This window comes from Panthera tigris, chromosome D4 (genome assembly GCF_018350195.1).
Source record: "Panthera tigris isolate Pti1 chromosome D4, P.tigris_Pti1_mat1.1, whole genome shotgun sequence".
Lineage (NCBI taxonomy): Eukaryota > Metazoa > Chordata > Mammalia > Carnivora > Felidae > Panthera > Panthera tigris.
Window position 1 is genome coordinate 55140519 of NC_056672.1, and position 13878 is coordinate 55154396.

The 13878-nt window shown below is 39.0% G+C and overlaps 1 protein-coding gene across 3 annotated transcripts in view; it reads left to right on the forward strand.

Annotated features, from left to right (window-relative positions):
• The window catches only part of NFX1 (nuclear transcription factor, X-box binding 1), a 73441-nt gene that overhangs the window by 40737 nt on the left and 18826 nt on the right, over positions 1-13878 (forward strand). For all 3 annotated transcript variants that reach the window (XM_007076577.3, XM_042963424.1, XM_007076578.3), the window contains exons 10-13: positions 3279-3376; positions 6492-6522; positions 10265-10344; positions 11494-11602. In XM_007076577.3, coding sequence (XP_007076639.1) covers positions 3279-3376; positions 6492-6522; positions 10265-10344; positions 11494-11602 — 318 coding nt within the window. The remainder of the gene's footprint in view (positions 1-3278; positions 3377-6491; positions 6523-10264; positions 10345-11493; positions 11603-13878) is intronic.

Below are 13878 nucleotides of genomic sequence, written 5' to 3' on the forward strand. Positions count from 1 at the left end.
CTAGACACAAGTAAAAAGCCGAAAGCCAAGGATAAGGAGAAAATCTTGAAAGCAGCAAGAGAAATATGACTCCTTACATACAAGGGAACCCCTATAAGATTAGCAGCAGACTTCTCATCAGAAACAATGGAGAGCACTACATCACAACAAGAAGATACTGAGATGACCTGTTCAAAAGTGCTGGGGAAAATATACTGCCATCCAAGAAGCTTCTATTCAGCAAAACTATCTTTCAGAAATGAAAATAAAGGGGCACCTGGGTGGCTTAGTCAGTTAAGTATCTGACTCTTGATCTCAGTTCAGGTCTTGATCTCAGAGTTGTGAGTTCAAGACCCATGTTGGGCTCCGTGCTGGGCATGAAGCCTGCTTTAAAAAAGAAAAAGAGAAGGAAGGAAGGAAAGAAGGAAGGAAACACAATTTATTGCTAGCAGATCTACTTCACAATAAATACTAAAGTAGTAAGTTCTTCAGACTGAAAGCAAGTAAACCCAGATATAAATTCATATCCATATGAAAAATCAAAGAGTAAATGTAATTGCATAATTATAAAAGACAGTATAAAAGCATATTCTTTTTGCAGCTGACTTAAAAAGTAGTTGTATAAGATAATATGTAATTGTATTATTAGGGTTGTAACATGTGGATATATATCTGGCAATAAGAGCACAAAGGAGGTGGGTGAGATCAAAGTAAGGAAGTAAGGAAGTGACACCAAGTGGTAACTCAGATCTGTAGCAACAAATGAAGAAAATCAGAAATGGTAGATGATAAATGTAACAAACTATGAATGTATGCTTCCTCTTTTCTTTTCTGTTTTAATAGACATAACATTACATAATAGTATATTGTTGGGTTTATAACATGTAGACGTAATAATAGCATAAAAGAGAAGAGAGAATAGAGCTACATAGGAGTAAGGTTTCTCTATCTCACTGGAATTAGGTTAGTATAAACCTGAAGTGGATTCTGGTAAGATGTATATCGTAAGTGGGGCGCCTGGGTGGCTCAGTCGGTTAAGCGGCTGACTTCGGCTCAGGTCATGATCTCGCGGTCCGTGAGTTCAAGCCCCACGTCGGGCTCTGTGCTGACAGCTCAGAGCCTGGAGCCTGTTTCGGATGCTGTGTCTCCCTCTCTCTGACCCTCCCCCATTCATGCCCTGTCTCTCTCTGTCTCAAAAATAAATAAACGTTAAAAAAAAAAATTTAAAAAAAGATGTATATCGTAAGTCCTAGAACACCCATTAAGAAAATAACCAAAAATTGGGGCGCCTGGGTGGCTTGGTCGGTTAAGCGTCCGACTTTGGCTCAGGTCATGATCTCACGGTTCATGAGTTCGAGCCCTGCGTCGGGCTCTGTGCTGACAGCTCAGAGCCTGGAGCCTGTTTCAGATTCTGTGTCTCCCTCTCTCTCTGCCCCTCCCCTGTTCATGCTCTGTCTCTCTCTGTCTCAAAAATAAATAAACGTTAAAAAAAAATTAAAAAAAAAAAGAAAAGAACCAAAAATAAATATAGTGAAATGGGGTGCTTGAGTGTCTCAGTTGGTTGAGCCTCTGACTCTTGATTTCAGCTCAGGTCATGATCTCATGGTTCATGGGATTGAGCCCTTGGTTGGGATTCTCTCTCTCCCTCCTTTTCTGTCCCTCCCCTGTTCACGCACATGCACACACACTCTCAAAAAAGAAATAAACACGGGGGCACCTAGGTGGCTCAGTTGGTTAAGTGGCCGACTTCGGCTCAGGTCATGATCTCAACTGGTTTGTGAGTTCAAGCCCCACGTCTGGCTCTTTGCTAGCCTGGAGCCTGCTTCAGATTCTGTGTCTCCCTCTCTCTCTCTGCCCCTCCCCTACTCACACTCTGTCTTTCTCAAAAATAAATAAACATTAAACATTTTTTAAAAATAGGGGCGCCTGGGTGGCTCAGTCAGTTAAGCCTCTGACTTTGGCTCAGGTCATGATCTCACGGTTCGTGGGTTCGAGCCCTGCATCAGGCTCTGTGCTGACAGCTCAGAGCCTGGAGCCTGCTTTGGATTCTGTGTCTCCCTCTCTCTCTGGCTCTTCCCCATTCATGCTCTGTCCCTCTGTCTCTCAAAAATAAATAAACATTAAAAAGTAAATCTCATCAATTTAAAAAAAATTTTTTTTAATAAATAAAATAAAATAAACATTTAAAAATATGCAGTGAAGGGGCACCTGGGTGGCTCAGTCAGTTAAGCATCTGACTTCGGCTCAGGTCACGATCTCATGGTTGGTGGGTTTGAGCCCCGTGTTGGGCTCTATGCTGACAGCTCAGAGCTTGGAGCCTGCTTGGGATTCTGTGTCTCCCTCTCTCTGCCCCTCCCCCACTCATGCTCTGTTTCTCTGTCTCAAAAATAAATATTATATATATACGTGTGTGTATATATACATATATACACACACGTATATATATAATATACAGTGAAAACTACAATTAAAGGAAAAAAATGTTAAATTAGAAACTTAATGCAAAACAAACCAGTAAAGGAAGATTAGATTAACAAAGTCATGAGGTATACAGAAAAATAAAAGTTAAATGACAGATATAATCCAGCTGTATCAATAATAGCATTAATGTGAATGGATTAAACTCTTAAAAAGCAGAGATTGTCCAATCAAATTTTTTAAAACACAAGATTCAACTATGTGGTATCTTCAGGAAACAGACTAGAGTTAAAGATAAAATAAGACTGAAAATAAAAGGATGGAAAAAATACATCATTTAAACAGCAGCCCCAAGAGACTTGTGGCTGATCTCTGAGTGGTCCTCAAAACAGGACTTGTCCTAAACGTATTTAGCAGAATGAATGGTAGGTCTCTTATCACCACATGGTCACAGAGCTTGAGTCATTGAGATTATGGATCATGATTTCTGATTGTTTATGATCCCCGGATTATTTTCAGAGTCAAGAGTACTTCAGTAAAGTCGTCCATGGCTACAATTTTAAGGAGGTTCAAGTCTAACCTTGAGACTTGAGGCCTAAAGAAAGAAGTCAGAAGATCTGTTTTTTGACTTAGGCAAAGAATCATGCACTCCAGAGGATATGCCAGTGACTAATTCTGGGCCCTGTCTTTGCCGGAAAAGGTCCAGCCTGCCAGATGAAGGGAAGATAGGGGAAGAGGCATTGACTACATCCTTCTTCCCTCAACTCTGCTTCTGGAGTTGTAGGCAGTAGAAGTAGAAGACCAGTGTGGCTAGTGAACTTGGGAGTCTGAAAATGAGTACTTGCAGTGTTCATTCCTAGCTCTTTTCATTTTTATTAAAGATTTCATTCATACCTGCGAAAAGCTGTGCCATGAAGGAGACTGTGGACCATGCTCTCGTACATCAGTTATTTCCTGCAGATGCTCTTTCAGAACAAAGGTAAATCCTGAACAATGTTAGTGCTGTTACCACCAGTACCTTTTAAATTCATGATTATGGGATGGGAAGAATCAAAGTAACTTGTTTTAATCTTATCATACTATATATGATTTATTCAACCCAGCCAGTGTATGCTGACAGCAACCATGGGTCCGTTGTGTGGTAGATATAGACTGGGGGTCAGGTAGCACTCTAAGCTCAGAGGCCAGTAATGGGGCTGAGGCAAGTATCCAGATAGCTCTACCAAATAAAAGTGTGATAATGCTAGATGCTAGGAGAGAACAAAAGCACTGTTGCTAACTAAGAAATTGGAGAGAACGTAGTCCATACGATCACCCTTATCTCTGACAGTCGTTGCAAGAGTTTAGACAACTGCTGAATTAGAGTAGTTAGACCATCCTAATTTCTGATACCAACTGCAGTCCAGTGTCCCTAAGACCACCCTCAGGGTTTGATAATTCACTAGAACTCAATAGAACACATAGAAAGCTGTTATAATCATGGTTACAGTTTATTACACGGGAAGGATACAGATTAATATCAGCCAGAGGAAGAAACATGCAGGGCAGAGTCTCAAGAAAGTGCCAAATAAGAAGCTTCTAATTGTTCTCTCCCTGTGGAGCTGGAACATCGTTAACATTCTCAACATCATTTTGTGATAATATGCATGGAGTGTTGCCAACCAGGAAAGGTCACCCAAACCTGGGTGTTCAGTTTTTACTGAGGCTCCATTGTGTAGACATGGTTGACTGCCCATGTGGCTGGTCTCAATCTCCAGATTGTCACCAGAGGTCTGCCATTACTCTGTGACCCAAAGCCCCCATCCTAAGTCATATTATTGGTCTCTGTGGTGTAGCCAGTCCCCACCCTAAGACTTTTCAGTATGGCCAGCCTGTACGCTAAATCATGTTAGACTATGTGATGACCCAAGGCCTCAGGCAAACAATGACACTCCTTCAGGCATGATATTCCAGGAGCTTAGAGATCACTTCCCAGAAGGCAGTGGCAAAGGCCAGATCACCCTTTCAGTAAGGTTAATTATTCACTATACAACTGTTTTTGTCAATTTCTTCTTTCTGCCCTGGGCAGTTTTGATTGGACTTTTTGTTATAAAAGGGACATCTTACCATTTTGGAATTCATGCCCATTCCTATGTTTGTAACCAGAGGCAAGAGCCTTGCTGTCTTTGGGAAATCCAGCTTGGAGAACATAGCAACTATTGATCTGTCCTCTCTGACCCACCTTCAGTGCATATTCAACTGCTACCAAGCCCAAGGGCTGGGTAGCAGCTGACTTGCAAATGATTCTGAGGATCTATTCCAGAAATTGGCAGCTAGCTTACTGGGTAAGCTTTAGAATAAAAATGTAAAAATAATGTAATTTACATGTGGCAAAAGATGTGTGCGCGCATGCGTGCACACACACGGCTTTTTTCCTGAAAGAAACCAGAGTACATGGGTCAGTAGAGATATTTTGAATGTCAGACACAGGATCTTAAAGACTGTGAAATACTGTGATTTAGTAATCACAGATTTAGTGATGCCCAGAGGTGCTGGCTGTGACCAAGAAGCACAAGCAGAGTTGGGATGTGTGAGCTAGAAATGGGTACTGTCTGTTTGCTTCTTTCTCCCCAACAGTCCTGTTCTCTCTGTGCTTTTTTGATTCTCATTCACTGTCTGCCCTCACTCTAATAGCAGATCCCATGGCAGTGAGCATATTCATGAAAAGCTGTGTATAAAGTGAATTTTTGCAAATAAAAGTTTTATTCTAAAATTGCTGGAGGCACTCACTGTCAGTATGAATTCTATTGAAACCTTTGACAAAGTGAAAAATCTCTTTGCAATTGATGGTCATCACCTCATTCTTCAGCCAGATTTTTCATGAAATGTCTTTTGTAATGGAATGGGCTTTTCCATGGAAGTGAGTTTTCTAGATAAATAAAACTTATTTCTTAAAGCTTCAAAGGTGGTTTTCTTTTAATCACTTTGGTGGGAATCTTTGAAAAATGTATGCTGTACTACCTCTTGCCAAAGAATACTGTATTTAAGTTTTTATTGGTAATTCATATGATTGTCAGGATCTACAGGAGCTCTCCCTTTCCCTGCAATTAAGGTAACCACTCCAGTATGTCATTTCTTCTTTGCAGTCCAGTGTTTGCATTAACTGGAGCACGCACTCTAGCAATTTCATGACTCACCTTTGCTTTGTATCTCCAGGGAACATATGGGCAACTCTTCCTTATCATCCAACCCAGCCAACTAATGTATCTAAGACATCTTTGTAGCCAAGAATCTTCCATTTCTTAGACTTTTGCTTCTGTTTTCAACTCTAGTAACTGCCCTTTTCTTCAGAGTCCTTTTCACTAAGAAAGAATATTTTTAGCATTTTGCTAGTTTCTGAGTACCTAGCAACCTGCAAATGACATCAAAGCCAAATTCAGATGTAGATACTGGGCAGCCAGGCTCACTCTCCCCCAAGTGACTGACTTGCTTCCCACACAGCATCCTCTCCACACATGTTATTTGGGATCATGCCTCAGCAAGTTACATATGGTAGATCTTTGGGGTCGTTCATACGTAATTACCAAAGTCATAAAACTGAATGCCAGAGGACTACTATATTCTACTTTGCTGCATTTCTGCAGTGTCATGCTGCTCTTAAGTGTGTTGACCTGTTTGCCTCTGGTACCAGATTATTACATATTTTCAATTTTTCTGCTTTTTGTGGCTTTTTCTGTCTCCTTTGCCAGGCAATTTTTTTTCTTTGCTTTATGTACTTTTAGCAATCCCTCCTTCCATTCAGATTTTATAATTCCTAAAATCTACTTTCAATTAGGAGGCCAGACCACAAAGATTGTTACAATTATATTTGCACGAAATGTCAGTAAACCAGGAGACCCACTGTGAGTAAAGCATATTCATATAGAAACTGGGCTAACCTAGCTCCAGATAGGTGAAGTTGGCGAATAAGTGACTACCAGAAAAGTATAGGATATTTAGGGTGTACGTGTTATATATAGCATTATACTCTAGTTGTGTTGTTTCATTTGTTCCTAAAGGAGTTACTGTTGGTTTTTTGTTTTTTGTTTTTTGTTTTTCTTTTCCTTTTTCCATAGGAGCTTCCATGTACCAGTCTCAAAAGTGAAGGTATGACTGAGAATGGGCATGAGGGGACTTTCTGGGGTAAAAGTAATTGTTCTGTTTCTTGATAAGGGTTTGTATTATATATGTCATAATTCCGCAAAGGTACACTTAAGATTTGTATATTTCATTTTATATGTTTCATTTTCTATGTTTCATTTTCTTTTGCCTCAAAAGAAAAATAAAAATCATAAGTTCTGGTTAATTAAGTTCTAAAAAAGGTAAGTGTAGTCATATCTGCAGTTTACTTTAAAATGTATCAAATATTAAGGTAAATTGATAGGTGGATAGAAAGGTGAAAAAATAATGGTAAAATCTCAGTAATGGGCATATGGATATTCACTGTAAAGTTGTTTCAACTTTTATGTTTGGAAATTTTCATAATAAAATGGTAGTAGTGGGGGTGAAGGAGAATAATACCTAATGCAGCAAGCTTTTTACATACTGACTCTGATGCTAGATCCCCTTAAAGCTTGATATGACTGTTGGACACCTGGAACAGGTACTCAGCCAGCAAGCCTTCTTAACCTTGAGGCCTACAGTATTGTTTCTTCCTTTGTCTTTGATCCTGACATCCCACACTATTAAGATTCTTTCTTTTGCTCACCATCACTTAGTCTTTTGTTTAAGCCACCTTAATACCTGTTTGGAAAAGTGATAGAAGTTAAATGTGTACAAAATAAAAAGATCTTATTCTGGCCAGGAAGAAAGCTGTTTTAGATTAGGATGCTTTTGTCTGCAGGTATCAAAAACCCAAGGAAAAATAACTTTAGCGATAAGGGGCTTTACTGTCTCACATAATAGGAAGTATGGAGGCAGAACAAGTCCAGAGTTGGTTAATTCCAACCTCCTGATTCCAGGACTCCAGTTCAGCTTCTCTGATTTTCTTGGTTTTCTCCTCATGGATATAAATTAGCTACAACAAGTCCACACATCAACATCTTACCCAGGAATATCTAAAGGAAAGAAAGATATTCTTAAGCTTCCTTTCCTTCTCAAGAGCAAGGAAGACAATCCTGAGAGGACCTCAGTACACTTTGTATCACATGCTCCTGCCTAAACCCAACGTTAGCAAAGAAAATGGAATTAATAGGCTAGACTTTTCTACATTCACCCCTGAAACTAGGAGCACATGGGTACCTAGTTTCTGAGCAGAATTAAGCCTCTGTTAGCCTTCAGAAGGTGGGGAGTGGGGGGCGCCTGGGTGGCTCAGTCGGTTAAGCGGCCGACTTCGGCTCAGGTCATGATCTCATGGTCCGCGAGTTCGAGCCCCGCGTCGGGCTCTGTGCTGACAGCTCAGAGCCTGGAGCCTGTTTCGGATTCTGTGTCTCCCTCTCTCTGACCCTCCCCCATTCATGCTCTGTCTCTCTCTGTCTCAAAAATAAATAAACGTTAAAAAAAAAATTTAAAAAAAAAAAAAGAAGAAGGTGGGGAGTGGTTGTTTGGAAGGTAAGCAGAAATATCTGCCTTAAAACCACAGCCAAAATTGTGGTTATTAAAAATATAATTTGAAAAAATTACATTAATATGCTTTTAAAGTAAAAAAAGAAAAAAAAAAAAAAACGGAATAAAAACAATATAAAGGAAAAAGTGAAAATACACCCTAACCTGATTTTTCCCTCCTCCCCTTCCCTGATGAAACTGTTACTAGTTTGTTGGATTTGGGTCCAGATATTTTTCTGTATTCATATAGCTTTATACATCTGCCAGTTAGTTTTATTTTTTTCTCCTAAACTTAATTTTATACTAAACATATTGTTTGCAATTTGGTTTTTTTTTTTCTTCTTCCCTCAAAGACATTTTCTATGTCAGTGTATATAACTCTCCCTCTTTCACAGTATTCTGTATGTGGGTATGCCACAGTGAGGTTCACTCTTTCCCTCTTGGTGATCATTTAGTTTGTCTCCAGTTTTTCCCCATTATGAATAATACAGTATCCATCTTGTCCCACTTTTTAAAACTTTATTATCAAAACTTTTAACCATATGTGAGAGTAGAAAGATTAATATAATAAACCCCTATGCACCTGTCACCCATCATCAGTAGTCAGCATTTTGCCTATCTTGTTTCCATCCCTTCCTTCCCTCCTTTTTATTTTCACTGAAGTACTTTGAAAATAAATCTCAAACATCATTTCACTCATAAATACTTCAGCACCTAGCCTATTTTTAAAAATTCAGGTAAAATTCACATAATGTAGAATGGGCTGTTTTAAAGTGTACAATTCAGGGGTGCCTGGGTAGTCAGTTGGTTAAGTGTCTGACTCTTGATTTCAACTCAGGTCATGACTTCATAGTTCATGAGGTCGAGCCCCATGTCAGGCTGTGCGCTGACAGTGCGGAGCCTGCTTGAGAGTCTCTCCCTCTCTCACTGCCCCTCCCCTGCTCACTTTCACATACACTGTCTCTCTCTTAAAGTAAGCATTTATTTAAAGTGTACAATTCATTGGCATGTAACAGATTCACAGTGTTGTGCAACCATCACCTGTATCTAGTTCTAAAACATTTTCATACCTAAGGGGGAGACCCTGTATTCATTAACTTTTCACTTCCCACTCACTACCCCCTCAAGCCCCGAGGAACCACTAAACTGCTATGGGTTTACCTATTCTGAGTATTTCATATAAATGGAATTCTATAATACATAACCTTTTTATACCCAGCTTTTTTCACTTAGCATGTTTTCAAGATTCATCCATGTGTAGCACATATCAGTACTTCATTCCTCTTTATGACTGAATAATACTTCATTGTGTGGATATATCGCAATTTATTCATCTGTTGATGGACATTGTGGGTTGTTTCGATATTCTGGCTATTTGGATTAGTGCTACTATGAACATTTGTACACAGTTTTTGTTTAAATTTTTTTGGATACATACCTACAAGTGGAGTTGATGGATCATATGATAATTGTGTGTACTTTTTTAAAGAACTGCCACAGCAGTTTTCCGTAGCACCTACATCATTTTACATTCCCGCCACCCAGACGCCCCACTTATTTTTTTGTTTTTATTTTCGTTTCTTATGTGTTTTTTTTCTTAAAGCTATCCTATGTAGATATGAAGTGATATGTCATTAAGGTTTTGATTTGCATTTCCCTAGTGATGCTGAACATTTTTAAATGTACTTTGCCATTTGTAATCTTCTTTGGAAAAGAGTCTGTTTAAGTCCTTTGTCTGTCTTTTAATTGGGTTCTCTTCTTGTTGAGTTGTAAGAATTCTTTATGTATTTTAGATCCTAGAGCTTTATAGATAGATGATTTGCAAATATTTTCTCCTGTTATGTGCGCTGTCTTTTCACTTTCTTAGTGGTGTCCTTGGTACACAAAATCTTTCAGTTTTGATCAAGCCCCAATTTGTGTTTCTTCTTTTGTTGGTTGTGCAACAAAATATATTAAAATATATAAAAATATATTTTCAAAAGTATATGTATAGGAATAGTTACTTAAAATAGAATTACCATTTAAATTTTTGATAGGTAACATATGTGTACCAAAAGTTTATACTCCCATCCACGGAGTGTGCCTTGTTCTCTACACCTTCACCCGTACCATATTGTCTTTTTTTTTTTTCTGTACAATCTGACAGGTGAAAATTTTTAGCATATCTTATTTTAATATGCATTTTCACCATAACTAATTTATTTACATTATTACATATGTGTTTCTTCAGCTTGTAGTCATCGAATATTTGTTGAGTGAATGTTCATCTCCTTTCTTTTTTTTTCTTTTTAATTGGCCACAACAGATGCTACATTTATGTGTGATAAGCGATGTAACAAGAAACGGTTGTGTGGACGACATAAATGTAATGAGATATGCTGTGTGGTAAGTGGACCTATCATTAGGTACAATCAGATTTCATTCATCCGGGGGCCAAGCATCTAGAAACCTCAGCCATCTGGAATGTAGTCCAGATTCAGACATCACTGGGAGAGGCCCCTGAGCAGTAGTGAGAGAGCTGCCCAGAGAGACAGGCCTGGGCCTTTTTAGGCCTTTGCCAAGTCAAGAAGTCAGCCAGTGGCAATATGGGGAAAGAGAAGAAAGACAGAAGCCCTCAGGCTCCAGAGCCTAAGACCATCAGATGAGCATACAGTCCTCTGCAGGAGATTGTGTGCTGTCCCAATACACAGATTGGGCTGGTCTTAGCAATTTGGGCTTTGGGTTTCATATACAGCTTGGATCAGGTCAATAGGCAAAATGAGTGGGGCATTTTTGAAAGGAGCAAGTTTCACTTATCTGAAGTATTCACTTATATGGAACTAAATAAAGCACCACTTGGCAGTAATTGGGTTACCATGTTGTGCGTGTGTTTGTGTGTGTACAAACAAGAGCACACAGTGCCATTAGCAAAGTAGTGCATGTGTACACATGCTTATGTATGTATATCTTACATAATTGTTATTTTTGAAGTTTACATACTGATAAGATGAAGAATGATGAAATTGTACAACATATTAAGACTTACTTTTAGGGGCGCCTGGGTGGCTCAGTCAGTTTAGCATCTGACTTTGGCTCAGGTCATGATCTTGTGGTTTGTGAGTTCAAGCCTTGTATCAGGCTTGCTACTGTCACAAAGAGCCCATTTCAGATCTTCTCTCTCCCTCTCTCTCTGCCCCTCCCCTGCTCACTGGCTCTGTCTCTCAAAATAAACATTAAAAAAAAAAGACTTATTTATAAATCAGTATTTGAAGACATAAAGATTTCTTCCTATTATTGAAAATTTCAAACATACACAAAAGCAGAAAGATTAGCATGCATCCCATATATGCAACATCCAGCTTCAGTAGTGATCAGCTCATAACTAATCTTGTTTCATCCACCTCTCCACCTGCTCCCTCTGATTATTTTGAAGCTAATTCCAGACATCATTTCATCCATAACTGTAGAAAGCTTTTTTTTAAATTAATCTTCTTGTTGTTTGTGGAAAATATAAAATGTAGATAATTTTGCAAACAAATATGAATCTCTTCTTAGGATAAGGAGCACAAGTGTCCTTTGATTTGTGGGAGGAAACTCCGTTGTGGCCTTCATAGATGTGAAGAACCTTGTCATCGTGGGAACTGCCAGTCATGCTGGCAAGCCAGTGAGTGTCTTCACTGTATGCTTTTATTAAAGAGTTTTCTAGGGATCTGTGGGTGGCTCAGTTGGTTAAGTGTCTAGGTCTTGATTTCGGCTCAGGTCGTGATTTCACAGTTGTGAGATCGAGCCCCATGTTGGGCTCTGCGCTGGGTGTGGACCCTGCTTAAGATTCTCTCTCCCTCTCTGCACCTCCCCTGTGCTGTCTCAAAAAATTTATTAAACAGTTAATTGATTGATTAAAAAGTTTGATAGGGGCACCTGAGTGGTTCAGTCCATTAAGCATCCAACTCTTGATTTTGGCCTAGGTCATATGTTCTTGCAGTGGGTGGGATTGAGCCCCACATTGGGTTCTGTACTGATAGTGCAGTGCCTGCTTAAAATTCTCTCTCTCCCTATCTCTCTCTCAGAATAAATAAATTAACTTAAAAAAAAAAAAAAAAACTCTTAAGAGTTGTCTAGAAGTTCAGGCATAATATATTTTGAGGGACTGATTAGTTTGGTATGGGTTACTCAACTAAGCCTAAGTATTTCAGATATGTTGTGACTTTAAAAAGTTATTCTCATGCTGCATTGTCATCCCTGAATGTACGAAACTTGGGATGTAAGCAACAATCCTAAAATGAGATCTGGTTCATTAATGGATTACTCTTAAATATCATTGAACCAAATTCTGTCCTCAGCAGTCTTCCTTCTCTGTATTATTAGCAGCAGTTTGTAAACTTTTTCATCTTAGGACTTACTTACATTCTTAAAAATTGCCAAGGACCCTCAAAGAGCTCTTTTTATGTGAATTATAGCTATACTCATCATATTAGAGATTAAAATGAGGAATTTAAAAAATATGTATTAGGTTTTTTCTTTTAATTTAAATTTTAGTTAACATACAGTGCAATATTGGCTTCAGGAGTAGAATTCAGTGATTCATCACTTACATTCATTCAGCACTTACAACATGCAGTGCTCATCACAAGTGCCCTCCTTAATACCCATCACCCATCTAGCCCATCCCCCACCCTCCTCCCTCCATCAACTCTTAGTTTGTTCTCTGTCTTTAAGAGTCTCTTGTGGTTTCTTTCCCTCTCTGTGTCCCCCACCTCCCTTTCCATATGTTTATCTGTTTTGTTTCTTAAATTCCTCATACAAGTGAAATCGTAGGTTGTCTTTGTCTGATTGACTGATCTCACTTAGTACATACATTCCAGCTCCATCCATGTTGTTGCATATGGCAAGGTTTTGTTCTTTTTGATGGCTGAGTAGTATCCCATTGTATATATGTACCACATCATCTTTATCCATTGATCAGTCAGTGGGCATTTGGGCTCTCTCCATAGTTTGGCTATTGTTAGTAATGCTGCTGTAAATTTTGGGGTGTGTATACCCCTCCAAATCTGTATTTTTATATCCTTTGAGTAAATACCTACTAGTGCAATTGCTGGGTGGTAGGGTAGTTCTGTTTCTAGTTTTGTGAGGAACCTCCACGCTGTTTCTCCAGAGTGGCTGTACCAGTTTTCATCCCTACCAACAGTACAAGAGAGTTCCCCTTTCTCGACATCCTTGCCAACACCTGTTGTTTCTTGTGTTATTAATTTTAGCCATTCTGACAAGTGTGAAGTGGTATTTCATTGTGGTTTTGATTTGTGTTTCTCTGATGATGGGTGATGTTGAGCCTCCTTTCATGTGTCTGTTAGCCATGTGTATGTCTTCTCTGGAAAAATGTCTATTCATGTCTTCTGCCCATTTCTTAACTGGGTTATTTGTTTTTTGGGTGTTGAATTTGGTAAGTTCTTTATAGATTTTGGATACTACCCATTTATCAGGTAATGTCGTTTTGCAAATATCTTCTCCCATTCCTCAGGCTGCCTTTTAGTTTTGTTGATTGTTCCCTTTGCTGTGCAGAAGCTTTTTAATCTTGATGAAGTCCCAGTAGTTCATGTTCACTTTCATTTCCCTTTCCTTTGGTGACATATCTAGAAAAAAGTTGCTACGGCCAAGGTCAGAGAGGTTGCTCCCTGTGATCTCCTCCAGGATTTTGATAGTTTCCTATCCCATATTAGTTGTTTTTTTAGTATATGTGCTGCTGAAGTGAGCACTCATACTAGTTTATTTTTAATAACCAGATTTTTTTTTAATGTTTATTTATTTTTGACAGAGAGAGAGAGAGAGACAGAGAGACAGAGAGACAGAGCACAAAGGAGGGGCAGAGAGGGGGGACAGAGGATCCGAAGCAAGTTCTGCGGTGACATCAGACAGCCCAGTGCAGGGCTTGATCTCATGAACCAT